The sequence below is a fragment of the Lagopus leucura genome, unplaced genomic scaffold (assembly GCF_019238085.1).
Source record: "Lagopus leucura isolate 7727_CA_CO unplaced genomic scaffold, USGS_WTPT01 34634-0_obj-0_obj, whole genome shotgun sequence".
NCBI classification, from domain to species: domain Eukaryota; kingdom Metazoa; phylum Chordata; class Aves; order Galliformes; family Phasianidae; genus Lagopus; species Lagopus leucura.
The window spans coordinates 700-12,089 of record NW_024962894.1 but is presented as its reverse complement, the minus strand read 5'-3'; the positions used below and the strand labels follow the sequence as shown (position 1 = coordinate 12,089).

At 54.7% G+C, this 11,390-nt stretch overlaps 1 protein-coding gene across 2 annotated transcripts; it reads left to right on the top strand.

Annotated features, from left to right (window-relative positions):
- The first annotated feature begins 865 nt into the window (after positions 1–865).
- Positions 866–7,033, top strand: PLEKHB1 (pleckstrin homology domain containing B1). Of its 2 annotated transcripts, none has more exons than XM_042891016.1 (7): positions 866–1,001; positions 1,188–1,249; positions 1,562–1,714; positions 3,364–3,466; positions 4,162–4,201; positions 4,943–5,048; positions 5,334–7,033. In XM_042891016.1, the coding sequence occupies exons 2-7, from the start codon at positions 1,213–1,215 to the stop codon at positions 5,468–5,470; spliced, it is 576 nt and encodes a 191-aa protein (XP_042746950.1). In that variant the 5' UTR covers positions 866–1,001; positions 1,188–1,212; the 3' UTR covers positions 5,471–7,033. The 2 variants fall into 2 exon arrangements, with proteins under 2 accessions (XP_042746950.1, XP_042746949.1); XM_042891015.1 differs by having other exon boundaries at positions 1,185–1,249.
- The last annotated feature ends 4,357 nt before the right edge of the window (positions 7,034–11,390 follow it).

Below are 11,390 nucleotides of genomic sequence, written 5' to 3'. Positions count from 1 at the left end.
TGGGGGGATGGGGGTAGTAGGGATATGGATACAGAGGGATGGGGGTATCAGAGGATGGGGTATAAGGAGATGTAGGGGGGTGCAAGGGATGGAGGTAACGGGGGGGGGCAAAGGGAGATGGGAGGTATAGAGGGATGGAAGTCCAGGGGGATGGGGGTATGAGGGATGAGGGTACAAAGGGATGGGGGTTACAGAAGGATGGGGGAACAAGGAGAGGGAATGGAGGTATAAAGGGATGGGGTACAGGGGGATGGGGTAAATGGAAAAGGGGCTGCAAGGGATTTGGGTACAGGGGCATGGGGGATACCAGAGTTGGAGATACGGTGTTTAGGGTATGAGGGGATGGGGTACCAGGAATAGGATTAAAAGGGATGGGGTACAAGGGATGGGGGCACAGGGGAGTGGGATGCAGGAATTACCAGGTATGGGAGCAGCAGGAGATGGGGTGCAGGGGGAGGGCAGCGATGGAGATGCGGATGCTGAACTGGGGGTGTGTGTACGTGGGGAGGTGGGCACTGTGGGGATGGAGCAAACGGTGCCCACAAAGTGGATATGGAGGCAGAAAAGGTGGTGGTGGGGGGGGGGGGGGACAGATAGGAGAACACCAGGTGTGGGTAACTGGGGATGTGAGCACAGGAACCCAGAGATGTGAGCAGCAGGTGCTGTGATTTCAGAGGGGGGTGGGTGGAGGGGGATGGGGGTCACAGAGCCCAGAGGGACACGCTGGGCTTCAGGCAGTGCTGTGATGTCAGGGTGCCCAGCGATGGGGCCGTTCCTGCTTGGCACTGTGCTGCTGTCACTGCTCAGGGATACGGGGAGCGATGACTTCATGGCCTCATTAAGGATTAATTTCCATCCAGGCAGGAAAACAAAAAACAAGTGGAAAGTTACCGGGGCCGTGGGGAGGGAGCGCCTGTTTTCATCCGCGTCCCGGATTTCTCCATTTACCTCCACGGGACGATAATCCCTAAATCCCAACGAGATTAAAGGCACCAAGAAAGGTGGCACAGCCCCTCCCCACCTCAGTGTTTCCCCGGTTATGAAACCCTACGTCTGCACGGCCCCGATTCACCCGGCCGTTTCCCATAGCCCTCCCGCAGCCCCACGGGGAGAAAGTGGGGGCAGCAGGAGCTGCTCTTCTAACCCTGTTCTTCCTGTTCTTCTGTTTTTTTCCCTCCTTGCAGCAGAAGGTCCGGAAGCCCTCCTGTGGCCATGGCCCTGGTGAAGAGCGGATGGCTCTGGCGGCAGAGTGAGTGCCAATCCCGATCCCAGTCTCGATGGGGTTCTGTTCCTGAGCTCCACGCTGGGCACCCAAACACAGGACACAGTTTGGGGTCACGGAGCTCAGCCACGGATACAAGTTATGAGGACCCTCCTCCTCTCACCCTATAAGGACTGCGAGATGCCCCAATGGCTTTTTCAAGGATGGATCCAAGAGTTTCGTTAAAGCCACACTGCTGTGCTTCATCCCCAAGCCAGGCACCCTACGGGTTGTGCTGGGGGGGCAGCGGGACCCCGCTGCAGGTTTAGGCTCACTCACACCCCCCCATCCATCCCCCAGGCTCCATCCTGCGCCGTTGGAAGAGGAATTGGTTCGTCCTCTACCTGGATGGCAGCTTGGTTTACTACCACGACGAGACGCAGCGCGACATGGACGGCCGCATCCACATCAAGTACAGCTGTCGCGACGTGCGGACCGGCCGTGAGTGCCGCGGTGAGCGAAGCCCCGCAGCCCCAATCCCTGTGTCCCCACTCGTTGTGTCCCCGAGCCCCATGTTCCCAAGCTCGGCATCCTCAAGCTCCGTGTCCCCATTCCCTGCACCCCCATAGCCCCCAAGCTCTGTGTCCCCACTTGTTGTGTCCCCACTCCTTGTCTATCGAGGCTCTGCATCCCCAAGATGGGTCCCCAAGTTGAGTCCCCAGACTCCGCATCCTGTGTCCCCAAGCCCTCTGTTCCCAAGCTCTGCATCCCCAAGCTCTCAGTCCCCACACACTGTCCCCCAATCCTTGTTGTGCCCAAGCTGTTTCACCGTGTTCTATCTCCAATGCTTACATCCCCCAGCCCTGCTTTCCCAACCCCCGTGTCCCCAAGCTCTTTGTCCCCATGCCCTGTGTCCCCAACTTCCACGTCTCCAATCCTTATGTACCCAAGACTGGCATTCCCAAGCCCTATATCCCCAAACCCCGTGTCGCCAAGCTCCACATCCCCAAGCTCCACGTCCCCCAGCTCCATCTCTGCACCACATCTCCAAGCTTGGAATCCCAAGGTCCCCACATTCAGCGTCACCAGGATCCACGTCCCCGAGCCCCGTGGCTCTGTGTGTCCGTGTCCACTTCAATCCATGCCCTTTGCCCACCCAACCCCAAAGGCTGTGCCCCCCTCCCCGCTCCATCCCGCACCGCCTCATCCCCCCCAGATCTGTGCCCTCTCCCCTCTTCTTTCCCCACCTCCACTCCGCACTCGTTCCCAGCGCTCCCACGGCTCTGACTCAGCGCTCCGTCTCGCACAAACACAGCAGAGCTCAGCTCAGCCCACGGCGCAGCACAAAGTGCTTTTCTTCACGCCGGGGCCTCCATGGAGCTCCTGGCAAAATCAGAGTGCGATGGCAAACACCGCGTGATGGGTTTGGCGTTGGGTCCCTCTCGTGTGCCCGTCAGATTTGGCACTTCCAATGCAAACTCAGCCCAAAGTAGGAAAGTTGGGGTCATTTTCTGCTGCGGAGAGGTGGAAGTTCCTGCTGGCGTTGGTGCCTGACCTTTTGAGTGAAGAGACAAAGAGAAAACCAAAGCCAACTCTGAGCGGGGCTTTTGGGGTGAAAATCCCACCCCATGGGTGGCTTTGGGGACCTCTTGGGTGATTTTGGGGGGCCTCACTGTGTTGGCTTTGGGGATTCCACTGGTTGGCGCTGTGCGTTCCCTTGGGTGGCTTTGGGGGCCCCACTGGGCTGGCCTTGGGGAATCCCATTGGTTGGCACTGTGGGTCCCCTCAGGTGGCTTTGGGGATCCTCTTTGGTGGCTTTGGGGATCCCACTGGTTTGGTTTTGAGGATCCCATTGGTTGGCACTGTGGGTCCCCTCAAGGGACTTTGGGGGGTCCTGAAAGACAACTTTGGGGATCCCCTTGGGTGATTTTGGGGGTCCCATTGGTTTGGTTTTGGGGATCCCATTGGTTGGCACTGTGGGTTCCCTCAGGTGGCTTTGGGGATCCTCTTTGCTGGCTTTGGGGGTCCCACCGGGTTGCTTTGGGGGATCCACTGGTTTGGCTTTGGGGATCCCACTGGTTGGCACTGTGGGTCCCCTCAGGTGGCTTTGGGGGTCCTCACGGGTCCCCCTGCTGAGGTTGGCTTTGTCTGTCCCCTTGCAGACGTGCAGCCACCCGAGGGGAAGAGCCGTGAGTGCCTGCTGACCGTCGTGCTGCGCGATGGCTCCAAGACGACGCTGTGTGCTGAGAGTGAGGACGATGCCATGTAAGTGCCTGAAATCCCCCAGTAGCTCCAGCCCCCACTATCCTGGCCCCAAAAGCACCTCAGTGGGAAGAAAATCAGATCCTGCTGCCCCCAGCTTCTTCTTGCTGCAAGCCCTGAGGTCATATGCAGGGCAGGGGGTGCAGATTTGCTTTTCTCATTGAGTACCTCTGAGCCAAGCAGAGCTATTTTTAAGTATCCTGGATGAGAAATCACCTCTTAGCCAACCACAAAGAACTGTGACAGCATTTCCATCCGCGTTCGTTGATAAATAATGCAAACGTGGAGTGCTAATTGGATTAAGGCCATACCCAGGATGATGCAACGCCGCTTTTAGCACCGCTCCTCTTTATCTTCAATAGCAAGAAACCTTAAGCTGCTCTTAGACCACAGGGAGATGTTGGGACTGGATGGCCTTTGAGGTCCCTTCCAATCCAAGCTGTTCTATGATTCTGTGTTGAGACACTTGGGATGGGGGGAAACTCACCCATTATCCACCAGTTTGGGGTCACATTCCCACCTCATTCACCCTGAGCCATTCCTGCTGTGCACCCCATCCCCAGCCCTGTGCCATCGGGTCCCCGTCCCATCCCCACCCCTGTGCTAATTGGGAATTAAGGATTAATGCTGGCACGGCTGGAGGGAGGGGGCTGCTGCCCAGCCAAGCCCCCAACTCACTCCCTCTGCTTCCTTCACAGTGCATGGAAGATGGCAGTGCTGGAGGCAAAATCCACCCCGGTGAGGCTTCCCTACCCTTGTCCCCTGAAACAGGGGCATTGGGGGCAATGGGAAGAGCTGGGGATGGCAATGGGGACGTAACTAAAGGGGACAGGGGCAGAGTTAAGGTTATGCAGGCAGAGTTATGATGATGGGGAAAGAATTCGGTGTAGGGTGAGAGTTAGTGATGCAGTCACAGTTAAGGGAATGGGGACACAGTGAAGGGAAAGGGGCAGAATTAGGGATGTGGTCAGTAGGCATGGTGGGGATGGGTTGGGATTGAGGTTGGGGTCTTGGAGCGTTCTCCCAGCCATAATGATTCTGTGATTCTACAAATTAAGGTGATGGGGACACGGTTAAGGGGATAGGGGCAGAGTTAAGGGCAATGGGGACACAATTAAGGTGAGGGGATGAAGATAAGGTGATAATGGCAGAGCTGAGGTGATGAAGACAGAGTTGAGGGCAATGGGGACAGGTTGAAGTGATGGGGACAGAGTTAAGGGAGCAGGGACAAATTTCAGAGCAACGGGGGCAGTTATGGGGAGCAGGGGCTGAGTTGAAGAGCTGAGAATGCAGTTAAGGGGCCGGGGAAGGAGCTGAGAGGGGCAGAGTTAAGAGGAATGGGGACGGTCAAAGGGAACAGGGGCAGAGTTAGGGGGATGGGTCAGAGTTAGAGTGATGGGGACATAATTAAGGCAATGGGGATGGAGTGAAGGGGAGAAAAGGCAGAGACTGGCCTGACACTGCTCCCACCACACGCAGGTGCACGTCTATGACCCCTATGATGATGACTACTACCAGACGGTGCCCATCGACTCCCACCAGACCGCCTACATCAGCTCCGGCCACTACGGCCACCAATATGGAGGTGGGTCATTCTCCCCTTCCTTCCCTCTGTGCCATTTGGTGCCGTCCTGGGGACACTGCGTAGGTCACAGCTCCAATCCTGTTCATACTTGGAGGTATTTCTAGGATGGAGTGGGCTGAGACCCTGCAAACTCAGTGCACGGCGGCACTTGGGGTGGTCCATAGGGATGGGGGATGGGCTGGGGGGGGGTTGGGAGATTTTTAGGGTTTCTGGGGAAGGGGAAGAGGGGACGTGACCCCCTCAGGGGACCCCCAGGCCGCCCACCTCCCCCTTTTTGCCTTGCAGCCCCCGGGGTGACCCACGTCATCGTGCGCGAGGATCCCTACCGTGTCTCTGGGGACCAGATGGCCTTGGGGCTGCTGGCTGGGGCAGCCACTGGTGCAGCCCTGGGCTCCTTCATGTGGATGCCATGCTGGTTTTAGTGGGATCCTTTGGCTCCCCAGCCCGAGGTAACGCGCCCCTGGCTTGGCACCCCGCAGAAATCATCCTTTTGGGACAAAGGGGAGCAACTCCATCCCACCCACCCACGGCTTTTGCATCAGATAACCCCCACGAACCCAAAAACCTAAGCCAAGACCTTTCGCTGCCCCAGGGAAACTGCTGGGGATTGGGAGGATGTGGCCCCGCAGCCTGGCACCATCCCCACCCCAAATCTTTAGCTGCAGAAATACCTGAAGTTTTTTTTTTTTTTTTGGGGGGGGGATGAGTTTGGAGGGGTGCTGCTCCCAGCAGCCATTTCAGGGGGGCAGCCAGGTTCTCCTTACAAAACTGCTTTTTTAAAGGGTCTTTTGGGGGAGAGGTACCAGCACCGTAGTGGTTTGGTTTTTTTTCACCCCAAACTGCAGCCCTGAGGAAGGGATCTGCAAATGCCCATGGGTGCCAGGGTAGGAAACAGGCACAGGGCTGGTGTGAAGAGCGAGAGAATGGAGGAGGATCTGAGTGCAAGGGGGGGGTGAGAACCCTTGTCCCATACCCACAGACCCCCACACATGGAGCAGCTCCATGCCTTTGTCTGGCTTTCAGGCTTGCTGCAGTCCCTGGGGCTGAGCAAGCTCAGGAACTGGGGATAAAACCTTTGTGAACTGGGGTCAATGACCCAGGAACTGGGATGGGAACTCCAGGAATCAGGAACTGGGATGGAAGCACCTGGAATAGGAATGGGAATGCAGGAATTGAACTAAGAGCAGAGATTGAGATGGGAAACCCAGGGAGTGAGGTGGGAACCCAGCAATTGGGAACTCCAGGACACGGGATGGGAACAGCAGAAGTGAGATGACAATGGCAGGAAGTGAAACGGGGATCCAGGAACCAGGATGGGAATGCAAGAATCGAACTGAGTGCACAGAAATTAAGATGGATTCCCCAGGAAGTGAGATGGGAATCCAGGAACTGGGATGGGAACACAGAAATTGAACCGCAGGAAGTGAGATGGGAACCTAGGAATTGGGATTGGAAACTGGGAATTCAAATAGAAACCCTGGAATTGGGATGGGAACCCAAAAATTGGGATGAGAAGAGCCTTGGCCACAATGAGGCTTGCCCAGCCAGCATCTAGCAGCAGCAGCTCCAGGAGGGACACAAAGCACTGAGGTTTTGGGGAATGGGAAGAGCTCCTTTGGCACTGAGGTTCTGATTTGAGGTCAGTGCATAGGGACGGTCATTTAGGGTGGCCCCAAGCCAGAGCAGTGCACAACGGGGCCACATTCACACACTGAGCAGCACCAGGAGCATCACTGCAAGAACTCTGATATGAAATAAGCAGCTCAAGAATTCAACAAAAAAAAGACTGTAAGTCCCAAGTAGGAAACCAACAGCAGCACCAGCAACTGGCCCATTCTTCGGGCAAAGCTTCGTCTCCTCGGGGCTCGGGATGTCCCTGATGTCACCCTCATCCTTTCCCCGTCCTTCCTCACATCACCACTGCTGCAAACCCAATCCTGCAACCACTGTTTTTTGGAGAAAATTAAAATAAAAAGGCTAATAAAGGTGGCCCCAACGAGAGCCAGGCTGTGGAATGAGGAGGGGGGTGAGGAGGGCTGTGGGCAGCACTGTGGGGTGACGGGGTGTTTGGGGTCTGTGTGGTGCTGGGGAGGAGCTGGGAAAGAGCCCCCAAAGACCCTCTGCACAGCATCCTCACCCCAGAGACCCATATGGGTCCCACAGTGCTGCGCTCCGTGGGGCTGCTTCTGTCACCGAACAAGGAGCATGCAATGGGGAAAAGTGTCCAACTCCTGTCCCCACGAGGTCCCCCACGAGCTCACACAGCTGGGAGCCAATTAGCCACTGCCACCAATTAGTGCTGACGGAGGTCTCCAACTCTGCAGCAGCACTTGGGATGCAGACCTTGGGGTGAGCCTGGATTTGTGGTACCACAGCACGGGGACACCGAGGGACACAGCAGCGTCCCACTGCAATGCCACCTGGCTTTGGGGTGGAAGGGACCTTCAGGATCATCGAGTTCCAATCCTAATGAAACACACTGCAATTAAATCTGGACAAAAGGCAGCAGGAAGGAGGTGTGCCCTGCTCCTGCTGAGCCCCAAAAGTGCTTCCGAAAGCCCCACAATGGAGATGAAGGCAGTGCAGTGTGCAATGAGGTGGGCACATCCCTGCCACTGCCAGCACCCGGCCTCACTGCATCTCCTGACCGCCCAGCAATGCCAATGCATTGAGCAGATGGCGTGCAGGGGAATGGGTGATTGCAGCACTTTAATTAGTGGTGCCATTAATCAAACCTTAACACAATCAGGGCAGCCGTCCTCCTTCCAGATGTGCTCTGCGGGTGGCTGACGTGGAATTGCTTTAATTTATACCCTGGGTGAGCCTGGAAGGTTGGGCTCGGAAAGGGCAACTGGGTGGCTGGGAAGCGAGCTTCAAGCATCCCTACAGGGGGAGGGAGGGTAAACCTATAGGGAAAACCCAACCCCAGCCATAAGGGGGAGCACCAAAATCCCCCCCCCTGCAGCGACCCAAATGTCCTCCTCACCCTGCAGCTGCTGAGTCCCAAACATGGTACAAAGGGATCCCAAGTAATTTCCTATGTAGGGTCGTGCATGGCTGCACTGGGGTTTGCAACGAGGCCGCCAGGGAGTGCAGCACCCTGCCACCCTGATTGCTGATGGGACGGATGCCCTGCAGCTCTGTAACAGCACACACCGGTGCCAGCACTGCCTCACTGCCCTACCAACCACACCAGGGCACCCCCACAAGACCACACTCAAGGTTTTTGATAAAGATCTTACAAGGAGTGCACTTGGGGTTGGGCTGCTGCTGTACCTACAGAACAGCCAGCGACCCACGACTGCCTCCCTCCCCTCCAGGAACCAGAACCCCAGAGCAGTTTGGGTGGGAAGGGCCCTCAGAGCCCCCCAACCCCATCCCTCCATGGGCAGGGATCCACAGGTCTGCACCCACAGCCCCATCTGCAGCCTCAGGACCCACAGATCAGGGCAGCATCACAGTGCCCGTGCTCACAGTGAAGGGTTTCCTCCTGACGTCCAACTGAGGCCAAAAGAGGGGAGATTTCCAACCACACAGGGCAAGCAGGGGGGCCCTTCTGCCTCCCGTACTCACCCAGCCATTCCTGCTGCTGTCTCTGGTAGGATGGGGCTGTAGTGGGGTCCACCAGCAGGGGAATTCGGTCCAACCACAGGTCCAAGGAGGGCACCCCTAAGGCAGGACACAACGCAGGAAGCTGCTGGATGCAAAAGAGCAAGAAAGGAGCAGAAAGGCAAAGCTGCATGGGGCAGAGGGCAGCAGCACAGCAGCAGCACTGTTGTGCCTTTCCCCCCAAAACCTCCAACCCTCACTGCTGCTCCCTCCAACACCTCAAACCCAGAAGAAACCCCACGTTATGATGGACAGAGGCAGAGAAGAGAGAGGAGCCTTCCAATGAGACAGGTATTTATTTAGTTCAAGCGCTACGGATTCTTTTGTTGTTTCATATTATCAAACAGAGCTGAGGTACCAGTGACATTCCAACATGAAGAAAAGGAACCTTTTTTTTTTTTTTCCCCTTATACAATTTCTTCAACTACTTGTTATCAAGACAAAAAAGTGAGTAATGGACAGCTGCGTCATGTACTGTACAACAACCAGAGCGGGGAGGAGAACAGAAACAGAGCAGAAACCTTCATCAAAGTCATCACAAAGGAAGTCTGTTCCCTGGTTCTACTGGCCATGCCGATGGAGGAAAAGCAAAGGGAAACCCAAAAAGTGTGTGCCAGTGGGGAACAGGGAAACGATGGCCAACGTGGATTGGCTGAAAAGCAAAAGGAAGAAGAAAAGGCAACGGAAAGCAACCGAAGAGGCAAGATGGATCATTTCTGCACAGTTCAGACCAGTACAATACAGGAAAAGCAGCCAGGTTTCCTTCCCCTCGAGAGCTTCTTAGAAAGAAAGAATGATCCTTTGTCACGTATCATTGATGTTTATTTCAAGACATGCCACGTTAAAAAAAAGAAACAAAACAACAAAACAAAAGGAAACCAAAAAAACCTTGCCTCTGATATCGCATTATAAAAGCACTTTACAGCTCGTTCTGCCTTTGAAGTTCTTGTGCAGAGTTGCTAGAGAGCCAGGGCAGGGCACGAGCCTGGCACTGGGAATGGAGAAGCCCAGGAGGTTACAGCCACTGCTGGTGCACGGGGTGGTGAGGATGGTTCCCTTCCTTATTTCAGGGCAGAGGAGAACCAAGAGGCGCCCGGATGTGCAGCTGCTGGCGAGCAGCAATGCAATGCAGACTCAAGAACCCCTTCCTGCACTGGATCTCAGCCTTATTCGCCCAGCAAACAATGTATTTACAGTTGTGTTTATTAACTGACACAGCAACTTCACAATGACTAGTAAAGAGTAAAAGGGTGCACTTCTAGTGTGTTCCGTCCGTGTTTCTCGGGTAGATGCATCTCGCCCCATCAGCAAAGCTCTACACAGACCCCTTTGGAAAAATACCACCAAAATTACCCAAAAGAGTTTAAAAAATTAAGCAGAGAAATAAATATCAAAGTGGAACGGTTGATTAGAAGCCTAGTTCAATAGAAAACGAAGCGACTCCGATCGAACCAACCTCTACAGCTCTATGCAAGAAAAACAAAACGGAACTAACCCAACTGGAAGACCCAACATAAAAAACAAAAAGCTAAAAAATAAAGGCATCCGTCTGCATTGCCGTAAGTTGGCTTCCATCCCACCCACCTCTCTGCCCCTCTGGCTGCGGCCTCCCGCCAGGCCCCCCCCTGGGACCCCCCATGGGACCCCACTGCAGTACAGCCGTGCCCGCCGCCCTCCCTCATGGCTTGGGAAGGCCGCCTCTGCTCCTTCCTCCTGCCCAACTCCCACGTCCCCATCAGCTCAGGCAGCTTTCCTTTCCAAACCTCCCCTTTCTTAAGCATGGAAACGCCACACTGACGTCCTCCAAACGGCTGCAATGCCACACTGCCACCTCTCTGCACAGCCACCGTTTGGTTCCTTCTTCTTTTCTTCTTCTTCTTCTACGTAAAAGGAAAAAACGCTCTTCAAAGCCATCTCACACTCCTCTCACATCTCCTCGCTCCCTGCGTTTTGCTAACGCTCACACATCCCTCCCACCCCCCGGATCCTTCTGCTTCCGATCATCCCCCCCTCACAAGACCCCACGCTCCAACCCCTGCTAAGGTGGGACTCTGCAAACCCGTGCTACCTCTGCTCCAAGCACAGGAGCTCAGCTTTAAGCCACCAGCCGTGTGACTGCAGGGCAAGGGCAGCACTGGAGCTCCCTCCTCTGCTCCCCCCACAGGGGCAGACGCTGTTGGCAGCGCCCTTCTGCACGCACATCTCACCTATGTCCAATTCCAAACTTACTCGGGGTTCCATCATTTCAAAGTGCAGTATCGTAACATATTAAAAAAAGGAACAAATATTAAGAAATTGTACCTATTTTTTCTTTGCTTTTTTTTTTTTTTTTTTTTTTTTGGTGGGTTTTTTCTTTTTTTTTTTTTTGTCTTTTTTTTTTGTCTTTTTAAGTTATAACTGGAATACGCTGGAATATTTTGGCTTTTTTTTTTTTCTCTTTTTCTTATAAATAATGAAGACACCGACATTTTCTTTGTGTGTGTGTGTGTGTGTGTGTGCTTGTGAAGCTAATAGATCATCTCCACGAGACAGCCAGCGATGATGAACTGCAATACGTTATTACTGAAAGGGGAAGGTTCAAGCCAATATTCACACTGCAGTCAATGAAGAGTAAAGGGAGGGAAAGCAGTGATGTTCTGGAGGAAGTCAGAAGCCACGCGGTATTAGCAGGAGCAGCCTCCTTCACTGACAGGCTGCTCTTGAGGCTTTTCCAGTTTGATGTCAATCACTGGG